The sequence below is a fragment of the Portunus trituberculatus genome, chromosome 43 (genome assembly GCF_017591435.1).
Source record: "Portunus trituberculatus isolate SZX2019 chromosome 43, ASM1759143v1, whole genome shotgun sequence".
In the NCBI taxonomy this organism is placed as follows: Eukaryota; Metazoa; Arthropoda; class Malacostraca; order Decapoda; family Portunidae; genus Portunus; species Portunus trituberculatus.
Genome location: NC_059297.1, coordinates 12652456 through 12671584, shown reverse-complemented (window position 1 = coordinate 12671584; position 19129 = coordinate 12652456). Strand labels below are relative to the sequence as shown.

At 39.7% G+C, this 19129-nt stretch overlaps 1 protein-coding gene across 9 annotated transcripts in view; it reads left to right on the top strand.

The window, feature by feature from the left end:
• Window positions 1–19129, top strand: part of LOC123518117 (peroxisomal trans-2-enoyl-CoA reductase-like) — a 52341-nt gene that overhangs the window by 23750 nt on the left and 9462 nt on the right. For 5 of the 9 annotated variants that reach the window (XM_045278744.1, XM_045278743.1, XM_045278742.1 and 2 more), the window contains exon 4: window positions 17842–18002. In XM_045278744.1, the coding sequence (XP_045134679.1) occupies window positions 17842–18002 (161 nt within the window). The remainder of the gene's footprint in view (window positions 1–17841; window positions 18003–19129) is intronic. The other 4 variants (XM_045278747.1, XM_045278748.1, XM_045278746.1 and 1 more) reach the window with 1 other exon arrangement.

Here is a 19129-nt window from a genome sequence, read left to right as displayed (position 1 = left end):
TGGGGTCTGAGGGGTTTCCAAGCGCAGTATGGGTTCAAATCCTGTCCACAGTCCAAGTGTAGGTTGGGCTTCCTCACTCGGGGCAATGATTTCCTAGCGGGTGAGCTTTGAGATAGGAGGTACCCCAAAAAGTATCCCCTTTAGCCCATAAATTCTCATGAAAAGCCCATATGGTAAAAAAAAAAAATAAATAAATAAATAAATAAATCTAGTGAAGATCGAGTGTGTTGTGAAAAGGAAAGCTAAAAAACTATCCAATTGAAATGAATTACTGGAAAAATGTGTATGCAAAGTCATAGAAGTCTAATGGATTATCAAAGGAGGCAAAATGCAATGGTTTAGCAAACAAAGTAGTATATACTCTGAGGTACTTTGGTATCATGGAAACAATGTGATGAAATATCTATCTTTATCTCTTTCTATGGAGGTGGTCCTTTATTTATGGACAAAAGTTACTTTTCCAAAATCTTCCTTGTATAGTAGATTCAGAAGTGATTTCATAAGCTATTTATTTGATATGTTTTTACTAAGTGCTAGATCAGTGGTACTGATATGTTTATTGTGGATATATATATATATATATATATATATATATATATATATATATATATATATATATATATATATATATATATATTTATTTATATATACAGTCAGCGCAAAAGAAATGGCCGCACCCATTGATATCACGTCAAATCTACTCTTAACTAAGAACATAAGGTATATAAGGGAGAATATAACACAAATACTGCTATATTTTGTTATTATTAATATTTTGTCATATTACCCTTCACTTTCAAGACAGCCGTAACCCTACTTGGCATACTATCAGACAGCTTTGTTAGAATATTCCAAAGTTGCGTCATCCATCAGTCTAGGAATTTGTCCGTAGAGCTTGAACGCCTTGCACTGAAAGTTACCAGTTACTCTTTTTATTTCATACCACACATTTTCCCTGATATTTCAGTCTGGAATATTCCCTTGCCACCTTACGATGATCTACACAACATTAACTTTATTGCCAATGAACCCCCTTGCAGTTTTTAATGCAGCATATTACGGTAAAGAAATTGACCTGTATGGCATCTTTAGGGATTACGCCAAGCGTTTACGCGTGAAAGATACCACTGCACTCAGTCACCACTCACCACCATGGCTCCAGGCTGTCTGGGTGGTCAGTGAGAGGAGGTACTTCTGGTTTTTCCCCTCCTTTTTCCTGACATCGTTCACTGTACAGAAGATATTGTTCACTGTTTTCCTCTTCCGTTGATCGTCATCACAACAGAGTGGGTCCTAGCAAGCTGAGTATGGAAGAAAAGGGCATTGTGTTAGCCTTAGTTCGTGAAGGCTTAAGCAACAGAGAAATAGCAAGAAGAACAAAAAGATCTGAGAAAAATGTTTGCCGTGTGAAGAAAGCAGCCACTACACTGGGAACAGGTGCGACTCTGGCGAGGAAGAAGGGGATGGGGAGGAAACGTAAAACACAGCCAAGAACAGACAACCTGCTGAAACGAGAAGTACAGAAAGACCCTTTCATTACAGCCAGGGAGTTAAAGGAACAGCATGCTGATGTCCTGGGAGATGTAGCAGTTAGGACAATTAAAAACCGGTTACAGAAAGATCTCAAACTGCCGTGTCGCCGAGCTGCTCACAAACCTCTCGTGATGGAGAAGATGCGACAACAGCGACTTGCTTTCTGCAGGAGGTACGGACAGTGGACTTCAGAAGATTGGCGGTCTGTGCTGTTTAGCGATGAAAGTGCGTTCAAAACGATATCTAAAGGACAGATAAAAGTGAGACGTCCCGTGGGTTCTGATTGCTATGACACTAAGTACACTGTAAAAACTGAAATTCCCAGCTGGTGTGATGGTGTGGGGTTGCTTCAGTGGTGAAAAGGGTAGTGGTGGATTATATTTTTTAGATAAGAATGTGAACATGAATGGTGCCTTATATGTTGATGTTCTGAAAAATCACATGCTGCCATTTTATGAGAAACATGAGAACCCTCATTTCTTACAGGACATTGCTCCATGCCATAGGGCAAAGTGTGTTAGAGAATGGTTGTCTGAGAAGAAAATTCAGTTGATTGAGTGGCCAGGGCACAGTCCAGACTCAAATCCAATTGAAAATTTATGGAATGAAATAAAGCGAAAAGTTGGCAAGCTCCCTGTATCGAATGTTGATCTGTTACATGAGAAAATTAGCGCCATATGGAATGACATTGACTTAAGTTACTTCAGAAAATTATCTGATAGTATGCCAAGTAGGGTTACAGCTGTCTTGAAAGTGAAGGGTAATATGACAAAATATTAATAATAACAAGATATAGCAGTATTTGTGTTTTATTCTCCCCTATATACCTTATATTCTTAGTTAAAAGTAGATTTGACATGATATCAACGGGTGCGGCCATTTCTTTTGTGCTGACTGTATATATATATATATATATATATATATATATATATATATATATATATATATATATATATATATACACAGGCAACCCCCGTTTAACGAAGGGGTTACGTTCCTAAAAAACACTTCGTTAAGCGAAACTTCGTTAAGCGAACCGATTATAACAAGTTTAACCCCTGATTTGAACTTCCATTGAGAGTAAGCAAAGTGAGAGTGCATCATAGTACAGTAAAAGGTTTAATGAAAGTAAAAATTATGAAGTTAAACATTTAGGTAGTTTAGTTTAAGTCATATAATGTACACTAATGTATGTATGTACGTAACTTTATAATGTTGATGATCTTAACTTTATGAAGGGAGGGAGAGTGAAACGGGAAATACACTAACCGGCAACCTGTGGAATGTAAACAAAGTGCGCATCATGGTACTGCATACAAAACTTATGTACCATATTTCCACAAGACACTCCATTTTATCCATTGTAGAGTCACGAGTTCTGATGGTTCTTTTAGCTTGCAAGGAAGATGAGGTCTCACTAACCTTCTTAATACAGTCTCTTGACTTGAAAATAGTAGACAGTAGATCGAGTCAAGCCATGGTGGGAAGCAATGTTATTAGTTTTCTGGCCTTTCTCTTGTCTGTGAATAATACCCAGCTTCACTTCAAGAGTAAGACACTTCCTGGTCTTAGGAACGTTAGGCTACATTGCAGGGGGTTTTGGTGGTAAGTTGAACTAAGGAAGATGAGCTGCTGGTGACGCTGTTATGTTTTGACTGGGCAGTGAGTGGTGCGTGTGATCTTGATCTTGATCTTGATGCTACAGGTGACAGAATTTCTTCTGAGTCAGGCCTTTGTATCGGCAGAGCCTGTGTTGTCCACGAGAGGCTTGATCTTGATCTTTATTCTACAGGTGTCTCAGGATTTTTCCTGAGGCAGGCCTTAGTACCAGCAGCTCCTGATGTATTTAAAAGCCTGTCAGCTTGCATAATACAGTGGGGCTTTCAAATTTGGAAAAAAATTACCTGGATAAAACTTCGTTAAAGCGAGTTTGGTGTTCGTTAAACGAGCAGATGGTAGTAAAATGAAACCTTCGTTGAAGTGAAATTTCGTTGTGTGAACCTTCGTTAAACGGGGGTTGCCTGTATATATATATATATATATATATATATATATATATATATATATATATATATATATATATATATATATATATATATATACAGGCTGAACCTCCTTAATCCAGTATTCTTTCATCCAGCAACACCTGTAATCTGGCAAAATTTTTGTTTGCCAGAATTTTTGAATTGGCCCGAGTAATTTGCCGGACCACCGCTAGGACGTGGCGGCGCTGTACTGTGTTTTGGTGCCCGGGCATTCTGGGTCAAATTTGGATCAGTACCACGCTGCCACTCATTGCAAACACCACCCCCCAGGTGCATAAAAAAATTTTTCTGTAATATTTGCCACTAAACATGGCCTCCAAACGACCAGGAAGTGATAAATGTTGTGTGTGAACCAAAGAAAAAGCACAAACATATGACAATATCAGTGCAACAGAAATTGGACCTATTGAGGAAGCTAGATAAAGGTGTTTCAGTGCGGACCCTATGCCAACAGTAGGCCTACAACATTGGCTCACCAACCGTCTGATATAAAAAAGCAGAAGAATCAACTTCTCAAGTTTTACAGTGAGTGTGAGAGCAAGAAGAACATGGGGATTCGTAGAACACTTAAGGAGGGTAAAAGCAGTGATTTAGACAGTGCTCTCATACAGTGGTTTAAGCTTCGGCACGCTGGTAACGTCCCTGTGTCCAGCGAGATGATAACGGCAGGCAAAAATTTTCCATGCTGAACTTAATTTACGACAATGTGTTTTTCTATATACTTCTGCATGTATATTTTCATGTACAACTATCATATATCAAAACAATGTTACAGCTACACTTGTATAATACAGGGTAAGTATATAGGTGTTTTGGGGACCACCTAGAGTTTGGAATTTTCCATTGTCCAGCAAGTCTAAGGTCCGGTGGTTGCCGAATTTGGGAGGTTTAAGCTGTATATATATATATATATATATATATATATATATATATATATATATATATATATATATATATATATATATATATATATATATATATATATATATATATATATATATATATATATATATATATATATATATACAGTAAGGTCCTGGGTTATGTCGGTCTCGAGTTACGTCAAACTCGCACTTACGTCAGTCCACTATAAGACAATTTAAGATTTAAAAATTGAAAATTTATAAATCGTAAGCGCGGGTTTATTGTTATTGTTGGCAGCCAGGCGTCACTAGTGGTTATCCACCACACCGCCCACCTCATGCTTGAATACAATAACACTCACGTGCCTCAGTTCCACCACACCGTCGCCCCTGGCAAGAGTGTTCCTACATCTGCGTTTGCTGACTATCTTAGTATCTTGCTCAATGGCACCAAAAAGAAAACTCCTGAGTGACAGCAGTGATGCTAAGAAAAGGAAAACCATTACGCTACAAGAAAAAGTGGACATAATTAAAAGACATAAGAAGGGAGGCAGCAGCTATGTGTAAGGGAGTGAAGAAGAAAATGGGAAGCCCGTTACCATGACAACGGGGAGGTTGACGACCTTGAGGGCTCACGCACCTATCACAACAATAACAACTCCGGAGCTCACTTGCACCGTCTGCGCTTGTCTGCTGATCCCTATTGCCTTTTCCTATTGCATTTCCTGCCCCGCTGCCCACGCTTCTACTCCCACCGCACTGCACTACGCTCCCAGCTGTCCGCCCTGGGCGTCACAACATTTGACCTTCCCACCCTCCTGGTGGCCTCAAGCGTCCACCCCTCTGGCAACATGCAATCCCTCGCGTTCGCGGCCCTAATCAACAACAAAAACAAGCTTGTGTTTCATATTCCTACATACTTGTAAATAATATAACAATATAACCTTTTACTTATATAACGCTTCTACTCCTACCGCACTCCACAAAGCTCCCAGCTGTCCGCCCTGGGCGTCACAACATTCGACCTGCCCACCCTCCTGGCGGCCTCAGGCCGCCCCTTTCGGCAACCTGCAGTCCTTCGCGTTCGGCCCTAATCAATATATTCCTACATAGTTGTAAATAATATACCAATATAACAATATAACCTTTTACTTACCTGAATAACCATAAAAAAATATTGGTTGAAAACTCGATAATATGCTTTGAAAGTACAAAAACTCGAGTTACGTACAAAATCGACTTACGTCATGTTTCAGGAACGTAACTCTGACGTAACTCGGGACTTTACTGTATATATATATATATATATATATATATATATATATATATATATATATATATATATATATATATATATATACAGGCAACCCCCGTTTAACGAAGGTTCGCACAACAAAATTTTGCTACAACGAAGGTTTCATTTTACTACCATCTGCTCGTTTAACGAACACCAAACTTCGCTTTAACGAAGTTTTATCCAGGTAATTTTTTTCCAAATTTGAAAGCCCCACCATATCACGCAAGCTGACAGGCTTTTGAATACACCAGGAGCTGCTGGTACTAGGGCCTGCCTCAGGAAAAATCCTGGGACACTTATAGAATAAAGATCAAGATCAAGATCAAGCCTCTCTTGGACAACACGCGCAACATTCACTCCCCAGTCAAAACATAATAGCGTCAGCAGCAGCTTGTCTTCCCTAGCTCAACTTACCACCAAAATGCCCTGCAATTGGCCTAGTGTTCATAAGAATACCAGGAAGTCTCTTACTCTCCAAGTGAAGCTAGATATTATTCACAGACACAAGAGGCCAGAAAACTATAGCAGTGCTGGCCACTATCTTGACTCCATATTATACTGTCTCTATTTTCAAGTCAGCAGACTCTATTAACCCGCTAAGACCGATGGCCGCAAAATTCGCACCCTCCCATTACCGCAATTATCATAAAAAAAAATCAACTCTTATAAATTACTCTGGAAAAAAATCTGCTGTTAGTAGACATGACAATGCATCATCCTACAAGTTTTTATTGCTCTACTCACTATGGTTGTCTCAGAATAATAACTGATAATTGGAGAAGATTGTGGTAGCAGCAACTCAGGGGAGGTGCTTTTATGTGTATTCTTACATAATGTAAGGCACTGCTCATGTTTTTATGTGTTTTCACATGTTTTCGTGTTTTCACTCATATTGGCTGATTATAGTTACGTATGTTTTTATCAAGCGTGGGTGACGATGTTGTCACAATAGCGGGGTCGGGATCTACCTCCAACCTGTGCACTTTGCGTCTTGTCCCGCCTTGTCTATCACTTTTATCACTAAACTTTAGCTTCCTCTTAGCACCAGTAGCCATAGTTGTAAATAATAGTTCCTTAAATAAGTAAATACGTAAATACGTAAATAATCATCACCGCGACACGACGCTCACGCACCTCACAGAAATTTGCGGGAGACTAGCTGGCTAGAGCGGTGTGCTTCCTGGGAGCCGATAGTACTACCGTAGGCCTACGTCATGACCAAATATAGCAGCGCTACCAATGCTAGCGGGGTTTTTATTAGCGCTCAAAGTAGCTGCCCCATTTAAGGACTATCGGAAGTGTGCTATGCAGCCGTATTTAAGGCCTGTCGGACTTTACGGGTTAAGAAGGCTGGTGAGACCGTATTTTCCTTGCAAGCTAAAAGAACCACCTGAATTCGTGACTCTACAATGGATAAAATGGAAAGCCTTGTGGAAATGTGGTACATAAGTTTTGTATGCAGTACAATGATGCGCACTTTGTTTACATTCCACAGGTTGCCAGTTAGTGTCTTTCCCGTTTCATTCTCCCTCCCTTCATAAAGTTAAGATCATCAACATTATAAAGTTACGTACATACATACATTAGTGTACATTATAATGACTTAAATTAAACTACCTAAATGTTTAACTTCATAATTTTTACTTTCATTAAATCTTTCACCGTACTATGATGCACTCTCGCTTTGCTTACTCTCAATGGAAGTTCAAATCAGGGGTTAAACTTGTTATAATCGGTTCGCTTAACAAGTTTCGCTTAACAAGTGGTTTTAGAACGTAACCCTTCGTTAAACGGGGTTGCCTGTATATATATATATATATATATATATATATATATATATATATATATATATATATATATATATATATATATATACACACACACACACACACACTAACTAGTGTAATATGCAAGATGTGTGAAAGAATAATAAAGAAACAATGGATCAAATTCCTTGAAGACAACAAATTGATATCAAATAGCCAATTTGGTTTTAGAAAAAGATGGTCTTGTGTAACTAATTTACTGAGTTTCTATTCTAGAATAGTTGATAGAGTACAAAAGAGAGAGGGATGGGTTGACTGTATTTATTTAGATTTAAAAAAGGCGTTTGACAAAGTGCCACATGCAAGATTACTATGGAAGTTAGAGAAGGGTGGCTTAAAAGGAAGCACATTGAGATGGATAGAAAATTATTGGAGGGGGAGAGAAATAAGGATGGTAGTTAAAGATATGAAGTCCAAGTGGAGAGCAGTAGAAAGCGAAGTGCCACAAGGGTCAGTATTGGCACCAATACTTTTCCTCATCTATATTAACGACATGCCAGAAGGAGTGAACAGCTACATAAATGTGTTTGCAGATGATACGAAACTGTGCAGAGTTATAAAGCAAAAAGAGGATTGTGAAATACTGCAAGAAAACCTAAATAAGATGTGGGAATGGAGCAAAAAGTTGGAAATGGAATTCAATGTGAACAAAAGCCATGTCATGAAAATGGGAAAGAGTGAAAGACGACCCGTGGGAATCTATAAGATGGGAGATGGAATAGAACTGGAGAAAGTAAAAAAGGAAAAGGACTTAGGAGTGACGATGGAAGAAAACAATCAACCAGTAAGCCATATTGATAGAATTTTTAGAGAAACATATAATTTGCTAAGGAATATTGGAGTAGCATTTCACCACATGGACAAAGAAATGATGAAGAAATTGATAAGTACTTTAATAAGACCCAGATTGGAATATGCAGGAGTAGTGTGGACCCCTTATAAAAAGAAACACATAAGGAAATTGGAGAGACTACAAAAAATGGCTACAAGAATGGTTCCAGAATTTGAAGGATGACATATGAGGAGAGACTAAAGGCTATGGATCTACCAACCGTGGAACAAAGAAGGAGAGAGGAGACCTGATACAAGTTTTAAATTGATCAACGGAATGGACCAAGTGGACAATGAGAAACTGATCCTGAGAGAAGAATATGACATTCGAAGCACAAGATCGCATAGTAAAAAGCTGAGAAAAGGAAGATGTCTGAGAGATGTTAAAAAATATAGTTTCCCGCAAAGATGTATTGAGATGTGGAACAGTTTAAATGAAGAAGTAGTGTCTGCAACGAGTGTGCATACTTTTAAAGTAAGATTGGATAAGTGTAGATATGGAGACGGGGCCACACGAGCATAAAGCCCAGGCCCTGTAAAACTACAACTAGGTAAATACACGCCCGGTAGCTCAGTGGTTAGAGCGCTGACTTCACAAGCCAGAGGACCGGGGTTCGATTCCCTGACCGGGTGGAGATATTTGGGTGTGTCTCCTTTCATGTGTAGCCCCTGTTCACCTAGCAGTGAGTAGGTACGGGATGTAAATCGAGGAGTTGTGACCTTGTTGTCCTGGTGTGTGGTGTGTGCCTGGTCTCAGGCCTATCCGAAGATTGGAAATAATGAGCTCTGAGCTCGTTCCGTAGGGTAACGTCTGGCTGTCTCGTCAGAGACTGCAGCAGATCAAACAGTGAAACACACACACACACACACACACACAGTGGAGACTCAGTACTTGGACTTACTTCATTCCAAATGGCTGTTCGAGTGTCAAAAAGTTTGACTGTTGATATATATAAATCAAGTAATTCGTTCTAATCTTAACAAAACCTCAAGTTTTGAAAATTTCAATGTAATTTTTTTTCTTTAATTTTGATTTGTACATACCATAAGTGAAGGCTGGTGATGGATAACTTAGATGAGGAAGGGAGAAGGGTGGGGAGGAGGAGGAGGGAGGTTGTCAGAGGACGAGTCTCCGTCCATGAAAACGTCTGGTAACTTTTTTCCTGTTGTGAATCCTGTGAACCCACTAGTGGAGGGCTATCGCTCACTAACACTTGCACTTTCACTAGATTCCATATTTCCACCACTAATAATTCTCTTTGGTGTCACTATAAGTTTCTATGTTCACTGAAGAAGAGGATTTTGCAGAACCAAATAGGACATTGCATTGCCAAGGATTGCAGGAAATCATATTGCACAAAGTGAATATAAGAAGATTATTAGATAATTTGGATGTGTTACATTCACCGGTTAAATGGATAAGATTAGCATCGGGAAGCCGGTGAACAATAACAATAAAAAAAAAAAAACACTGCAGGTTCAACTGGTGAGGAAATGCAAAGGGGGCACTTAAGAAGCTATTTAATAACCCAATAACAATGAAACTGACATACACATATAGATATAACATGAAACACATGAAACTGACATACACATATAGATATAACACATAAATAAATATAACAAAGAACTCAACTTAACAATACCTAACAATAATATTAATCCTATATGGAGGCAATGTAGATATAACACATAAATAAATATAACAAAGAACCCAACTTAACAATACCTAACAATAATACTAATCCTATATGGAGGCAATGTGGAAAAAACAGGACGAGGGGAAGTGTTACTTATAAGAGTTACCAGATTCCAATTATTATAGAAATCCACAATACTTGTAATATGTGGTTTCTTTTTCTTTTCCTGTTTTACACATCATTTCATATATCTGAGTTAGCATTTTCTTGACATGAAAGTGCAAAAGTTCCTACTTTTACATCAAATTCAAATGCCCAAAAGGAGAGAGAGAGAGAGAGAGAGAGAGAGAGAGAGAGAGAGAGAGAGAGAGAGCATGTGGTGTTATCTGAGCTTGGAGGGTATTTCTTAGTGGCGGGTTCTGCCATGAATTTTTTTATATGCAATAACTTTGCTCTTAGAGGTCATAACATGTTAAAAATTACATCGTTGTACTCAGAATAACACAAAGAAATATGTTTTTATAATATTTTTAGTATTTTTGACAGGTGTGATTTTTCCCCGTTGTAACAGACGGAGAGTAAATCAACCCCCTGTACTTTAAGGGTTAATGGGTGAAATGCGATAGGCTGGTTGTCTTATAGGCTTGATGTCATTAGATATTAATGTTATATCATGTTGGATAGTAGTACAAAGCCCTGGAAGGTCTAGCAATAACTTTTTAAGATCAGACTGTTGTGAAGGTGTTAAGGGAAAAAAAACCTCATCAAGGTTGGACATAATTTGGCTGTTTGAGGGGCTTCCTTTAGGTGATGAGAAGAGGAATTCTATGTCGTACTCTTCCTCGGGGGGCACAGGACTAGACTCCTTCCCTACCAGACATACAGGTACAGTGTGAGACAAGTCGTCCTCTGGTTCTCTGGAGTGGTAAGGTTTCATTAGATTAATATGAACTAGTTGGGGATCCTTATGATGGTCAGGAGTGTGGACCACATAGTTTAATGGACTTAGTTTTTGAGCCACAACATAAGGTCTTACTGTGAAGAGCATGGCCTGGAGTGGGGAGAAAAAGTAAAACTTTGTCTCCTGGTTTGAAACTTCTCATGACAGATTTGGGAAGCGAATTTTGTTGCATTTTAGTTTGAGATTTGAGGAAGTTTGATTTAGCAAAAGATCTGACTTCACTGATTTTATTCTTAAGGTTACTGATGTAGTCAGACACACTGGAGCTTGAAGGAGTATTTTGAGTAAACCATTGATCCTTTAATATTTTGAGAGGCCCCCTGATCTGTCTACCATAGAGTAATTCAAAAGGGGAGTAACCTAAAGAATCTTGAGGAGATTCTCTTAAAGCGAAGAGAAGGAAAGAGATACTTTCATCCCAGTCTCCTTGATGCTCCAAGCAATACTTCTTCATCATGGATTTTAATGTTTGGTGAAACCGCTCCAGACAGCCTTGGGATTGGGGTGGTAAGCTGAGGAGGTTACATGGTCGATGTTTAGCTCATTCACTATCTGTTGGAAAAATTGCTAGTGAAATTGCTACCCTTGTCAGACTGAATTTGTTTTGGAATTCCTACCGAGGTGAAAAAATGTATTAGATGTTTTACAATGGTCTTTGATGTGATGTTCTTAAGAGGGAATGCTTCAGGGTACCTGGTAGTGGGATCCATGAGGGTTAACAAATACTGATTCCCTCGTTTGGTTTTGGGTAAGGGCCCTACGCAGTCTAGAACGATCTTTTCGAAGGGCTCCGTCTGAACTGGAATAGGCGTCAGAGGAGCTGGCACAAGGCATTCGTTAGGCTTACCCACAATTTGACATATATGACATGTTTTTACATAGTGTGACACATCCTTTTTCATTCCTGGCCAAAAAAAATGTTGAAGAGCCTTCTTGTAGGTTTTTTGGATGCCTAGATGACCTGACAATCCATCATGAGCTAGTTCTATAATGGCTGGTCTTACAGACAAAGGGATGACAACTTGATATGTTTCTGACCAGGTATCTAGTTGCTTCAGTTCAGGAGGTCTGTAGGCACGCATCAGGACTCCTTCCTGATAATAAAAACAAGGCAATTTAGACATATCCTTTGTCTCACTGGCAACATGTCTGATCTTAGCCAAAGTGAGATCCTGTTCCTGAGCATTAATCAAATTCTCCTTTGAAATGATGTTATTGTACAAGTTGTCAGTAGAGGCAGTCATTGGTGGAGGAGGTGGTGAAGGGGCAGGGGACTTAGACTGAGACCTGGTGACTGCACACACTGGGAAGAAGTGAGGGGATGTTTCGTCCAGGGTCTTAGTGGGACTTTCTTTTAAGGGGGACTCAAGAACAATTAAGTTTGGAACAGCCAAGTTACCCGCAAGATCGTTACCCAGTACAAGATGTACCCCCGGTACTGGCAGTTCACCAGGTTTAATGGCTACCTCAACCTCTCCTGAAATGAAGGGGCACTGTAAGCTAATGTTAGCCAAGGGATAGGAGAGCTGTGATTCGAGACCTGTAAGGATCACCTTCTCCCAGTGAAAGCCTGTTTGATGTTAGGGATGACATCTTCCCTTAAGATGGATTGGGCAGCACCTGTATCACGCAGAACCTTGACATTTATTGCCTTGTCTTTACCATCAGTCAGGGACACTTTACCTTGATACATGTATGAGTCATAAAGTTCTAGAGGAGAGTTGACAGGGTTAGCTAGGGCCACTGGTTTCTTGTTCTCAAAGGTGTTAGGTTTAGGGGCCACAAAATGAGGTTGACGTTGAGAGGCCTTGCAATTTGGGTATCTATATTTTTGGATCGTGTGACCTGGTTTCTTACAGTATGTATACCAGTGGGAATTATATGCATTTGGCGAGAATCCGGTCGGCTTACCACCGTGCCCCAAAACCTTCCCCAAAGGAGGACCTAACATTAGATGGTGAACCACGACCTCTACTACCCAGGGATCCCATCAACAAAGCAAAGGCATCAGCCACTTTAGCGGCAGACATAAGATCACTCTCTCCCGTTCTTCCACATGCCTCAGAATATTAAAGGTAACTTGTTCTTCCATTCTTCCAGGACCATTAGATTGAGCAACTCCGAAAAGGTGGTAATGTTAAGGGCGGCTAACCATTTCTTAAATTGTCTTAGTTTCTCACTAGCAAATTCAACATAGGTGTGATAGTCTGGTTTCACATACTTTCGGAACTGTTGTCTGTATCCGCCAGAAGTGATAGAGTAGGCGTCTAGAATGTTACCTTTAATCTCTTCATACTCTACCTCATCACTAAGGCTGTTGTATACCCTGTAAGCTTTTCCTACTAGCTTAGGGACAAGGAGAGACACCCACTGATCTTTGGGCCATTTATTCCTATTAGTAATGCTCTCAAAGGCGCGAAATGACCCGTCAACATCAGATTCATCAAAAGGGGGAACTAGAGGAGCAGCTATAGCAGGATTAAAGCTTGCCAATTTTTTCTTTAAATCTATTTCATCCCCTCTAAACTTAGCGTCATTTCGTAGGGTTAACTCCTGAATTTCTAACTCTTTCTCCTGCCTTTTAAGTTGTAACTGAAATTTTCTCTCTTCTTTTTCTACCTGTAGTTGCATTTGTTTCTCCTGTAGTGCTCTATCTTCTCTTTCTGCCTGTAGTTGCATTTGTTTCTCTTCTCTTTCTGCCTGTAGTTGCATTTGTTTTTCTTGCATCCGGTATTCTAGTCTAAGCTTCTCAATTTCCCACTTACTTATCCTACTCTTATCCTGTTCTTCCTGGGGACTGTGTATTATAGTCCTCGTAGAGGCTGCTGACATGGGAGTTAACTCTTCTATGGCATTTCCTAGCAACTGACCTTCTTGCACTAGATGTTCAACAACTACATTCTTAATGACCTCTTTAGTCATCTGAGACGTGATGGGAACATCAAAATGTTTAGCGATGGCTTTCCATTGGTCTTTTTTTATATTAGCATCTTTAAGTTGTTCCAGAGAAGGGTCAGCACAAAAATCTTCAACGTTAAACTGAGCGGAAGCCATATTAAATATGATACAGAAGTAGATGTTAAGCAAACAACAACAAAAAAATGATAAGTGAATTACTTAAGTGAGGAACTTGGCAGAGGGATAATAAAGGCAACCTTGAAATTACCTAGATTATACTTAAGTAAACACTTATGAGTACAATCACTAATGAGGGTAAACTAGAGAATTACGGCATTAAAAGGGATCCGGATTACTCTAGTTACGAGACTTGAGAGGATGAGGAGTGAATTGTACTGAGACTTGTTATTGATAAGGAGGCGGATTAGTCTGAGAGACTAGTTAAAATGGCCAATTATAACTAGCGAGAAAAATGATCCGCGAAGTGAGGGGATTGAGGGTTCGCATGAACATATGATGATCCCAACACTTGGATAACACTTATTACACACCTGCCTATGTGCAAAAAATAGAGATAAGTGCTATCGGTGAACACGCCTTTCTACCTGGTTTCCTGCTCTACCACTGCTATGTGATACCAATGAAAGTCACGAAGCACTTTTAACTCAAAGGGAGCCACTTGATCGCACAAAAGTAAGTTTAAACCACTTACAGAGTAAGGCACAGAAAAAAAAAAAAAGTCACAACACCACAGAAACACATGAAAAAAGATAATGTAATCACAGAAAAAAAAAGTCACTGGAAAAATGGAACTCTGAACAAGGGTTATAAGGGTCCTGTCACAGTCGCCAATTGTTACGTTCACCGATTAAATGGGTAAGATTGGCATCGGGAAGCCAGTGAACAATAACAATAAAAAAAAACACTACAGGTTCAACTGGTGAGGATATGCAAAGAGGGCACTTAAAAGCTATTTAATAACCCAATAACAAAACACACATGAAAATGACATACACATATAGATATAACACACAAATAAATATAACAATAAAGAACCCAAATTAACAATACCTAACAATAATACTAATCCTATATGGAGGCAATGTGGAAAAAAAAAAAAGGGATGAGGGGAAGTGATACTTATAAGGTGTCGCAATGGTGAAGTGCTGGGTGATGTGGATCCCACGGTATTCCAAGAGGCATTGTGTTTACTGGTTGAGGCCTTGACCTCGACTGACTTTCAAAAATCAGGGCGCTCGCTTAACACTTCCGCTTGAGTCGAATGGGGCCGCGTGAATCCAACTTCAGGACAGTAGCGGGGCTTCATGAGACGGTGACGTGGAGGGGAGGTGGAGAGGTGGCAAACGAGGTAGCAAGCGGAGGAGGTGATAGTAGTGGAGTATGTTACGGGTGGGCCGTAACAGGCTTCATATATTTGATGTCAAATCAGCTGGGTGGCGGAGCTGCAAAAGGGGCAGCTGGGAATCGAGGAGAGTGGGCATGATGTATACATTAAGAGAGTGCCTATATATATATATATATATATATATATATATATATATATATATATATATATATATATATACACACAGTAAGGTCTCGGTTTACGTCAGCGTTACGTTCCTGAAACATGACGTAAGTCGATTTTGTATGTAACTCGAGTTTCCGTACATTTCAAAGCATATTATCGAGTTTTCAACCAATCGTTGTTTATGGTCATTCAGGTAAGTTAAAGGTTATATTGTTATATTATTTCAACTATATAGGAATATGAAACACAAGTTTGTTTTTGTTGTTGATTAGGGCCACGAACGTGAAGAACTGCAGGTTACTGAGAGGGGTGGCCCTGAGGCCGCCAGGAGGGTGGGCAGGTCGAATGCTGTGACACCCAGGGCAGACAGCTGGGAGCGTAGTGCAGTGCGGTGGGAGTAGAAGCGTGGGCAGTGAGGCAGGAAATGCAATAGGAAAGGGCAATAGGGATCAGCAGACAGGTGCAGACGGTGCAAGTGAGCTGCGAGTGTCGTGTGGCCCAGGCGAAGGCTCCAGAGTTGTTATTGTTGTGATGGGTGCGCAAACCCTCAAGGTCGTCAACCTCCCCGTTGTCATGGTAACGGGCTTCCCATTTTCTTCTTCACTCCCTTACACACAGCTGCTGCCTCCCTTCTCATGTCTTTAATTACGTCCTCTTTTTCTTGTAGCGTAATGGTTTTCTTTTTCTTAGCATCACTGCTGTCACTAAAGAGTTTTCTCTTTGGTGCCATTGAGCAAGATACTAAGAACTTGAGTCAGTAAACGCAGAAGTAGGATAACACTCTTGCCAGGGGCGATGGTGTGGTGGAACTGAGGCAGGGTGTTATTGTATTTAAGCGTGAGGCGGGCGGTGTGACGGGTAACCACCAACAATAACAATAAATCCCGCGCTTTACGATTTATAAATTTTCAATTTTTTTAATCTTAAATTGCCTTATAGTGGACAGACGTAACTATGAGTTTGACGTAACCCGGGACTTTACTGTATATATATACAAGCAAGCCCCGCTTAACGAAAGGGTTACGTTCCTAAAACACTTCATTAAGCGAAACTTTGTTAAGCGAACTGATTATAACAAGTTTAACCCCTGATTTGAACTTTCATTGAGAGTAAGCAAAGCGAGAGTGCATCATAGTACAGTAAAAGGCTTAATGAAAGCAAAGATTATGAAGTTAAACATTTAGGTAGTTTAATTTAAGTCATTATAATGTACACTAATGTATGTATGTACGTAACTATATTTATAATGTTGATGATCTTAACTTTATGAAGGGAGGGAGAGTGAAACGGGAAATACACTAACCAGCACAACCTGTGGAATATAAACAAAGGGCGCAACATGGTACCGCATACAAAACTTATGTACCACATTTCCACAAGGCTTTCCATTTTATCCATCGTAGAGTCACGAGTTCAGGTGGTTCTTTTAGCTTTCAAGGAAGATACGGTCTCACCAGCCTTCTTAATAGTCTGCTGACTTGAAAATAGTAGACAGTAGATGGAGTCAAGATGGTGGCAAGAAATGTTATTAGTTTTCTGGCCTCTCTCTTGTCTGTGAATAATACCCAGCTTCATTTCAAAAGTAACACACTTCCTGGTCTTCTTAGGAACGTTAGGCCACATTGCAGGGCGTTTTAGTGGTAAGTTGAACTAGGGAAGATGAGCTGCTGGTGACACTGTTATGTTTTGACTTGGGAGTGAGTGGTGTGTGTGATCTTGATCTTGATCTTGATGCTACAGTTGACAGAATTTCTTCTGAGTCAGGCCTTTGTATCGGCAGTGCCTGTATTGTCCATGAGAGGCTTGATGTTGATCTTTATTCTACAGGTGTCTCAGGATTTCTCCTGAGGCAGGCCTTAGTACCAGTAGCTCCTGGTGTATTCAAAAGCCTGTCAGCTTGCATGATACGGTGGGGCTTTCAAATTTGGAAAAAAAAATACCTGGATAAAACTTTGTTAAAGCAAGTTTGGTGTTCGTTAAACGAGCAGATGGTAGTAAAACGAAACCTTCGTTGTAGCGAAATTTCGTTGTGTGAACCTTTGTTAAATGGGGGTTGCCTGTATATATATATATATATATATATATATATATATATATATATATATATATATATATATATATATATATATATATATATATATATATATATATATATATATATATATATATATATATATATCAGTACTTATTCCTAGATTTTTGCAGGTGTGAAGTTGCAGAAGGTAATGTTTGAGTGAGCAGATTTGTATTTATGAAAATGTACTCTTATTTGTAATGGCCAGCTTTACCTGTCTGAACTTTCTTAGTGATTTACTTGTTTTTCTGTAATTTTCTTTTTGCATTGTATACCTCAAATTTAGGACTGATTTGTAGATAAGTTATGTTTTATTATATTGATTTGTTGTGTCAATTTCAGAGACCTGATTTCCTTCACAGTAAATGAGATGGGCAAGCTGGATTTCCTGGTGAACAATGGTGGCGGTCAGTTCCCATGTGGAGTGAGTGACATGACTTTAAAAGGATGGAATGCTGTGATTGATACAAACCTTAATGGTACTTTCCTCATGTGTCAGGAAGGTGCGTCCAACATTGCTGTTATTTTTTGAAAAAATTTTCTTATAATGGTTGTCATATGTTATTTGATAGAAAGTAAAAAAATTCACACTCATGAATATCCCACATAACAAGCAAATGTTCCCTCAGCATCTCATTGTATTTATTTGCCTTCATTGTAACATTTTTGGTGAGAAAATACAGTCCACCCCTGCCTTTTGCACCACTAAACCACCCCCACACCATAACACTATCCGGGTGTTTCATAGTCTTAATCGTGTACCATTGGTCGTACCGGGACACATCATTGGGTCTCCTTACCACTTTGGAGCCCACCCTGATGCGTTGTAAGGTGCTCTCATCACTCCAGATTTTTCCACTGCTCTGGTGTCCAGTCCTTGTATTTCTTTGCAAATGCAATCCTTTTCTTCATCATACTTTCCATGGGTAGAGGTTTCTTGGCGGCACGGTGACAGGGCGGTTTAAGGTCCTTTTGGAGACGATGTTGGATGGTGCGGATCACGACGTTTTTTAACAACTCAGGGTGGTTATTTTTTAACTCTGCTGCTGTTATGGATGGATTCTTCTTTACTTCACGCTCAAGGATGCAGTCAGTCTTAGGAGTAGTCTTCCTCTTGCCCCCAGAGCCTGGTTTCTGTGGTGGTATGGTGTTGGGTACGAGCTTGGCTGCCTCCATTTTCAGCCTGTAAATGGACCGTCTGTTCACACTTAGTTCCTCCGCCACACGTTTCGTCAGCATTCCTTCCTACAATATGGTGAGAGCACAGGTCTTTTCCTCCATGTTGAGCTTCTTACACCCCATTGTGATCAGCTGCAGTCGTTTGGTAGGGCTCCAAAGTTAATGTAAGTTTCATGTGCTGAGCCACAAGAGAGCAAGGTAACATACACCCTCCCTCACCAGGCTCTGGGAGCACACTGGCGCTTGAGGTGTTGATGAATAGTGTAGGGAGGATGGCTGGTATGACTCACGCTACCACAAGCTTCTACCCCAAATTGTATGGCTGGGACCACAAACATAAAGTACACCTGAAATCGTATGGGAACATTTCACTTGCGTTTTTTGTAGGAACTTTTTCTTTGCGGGCACTGTAAAATTTAGAGGCTCATTCTTTTTTTCTCCTTTGTATATC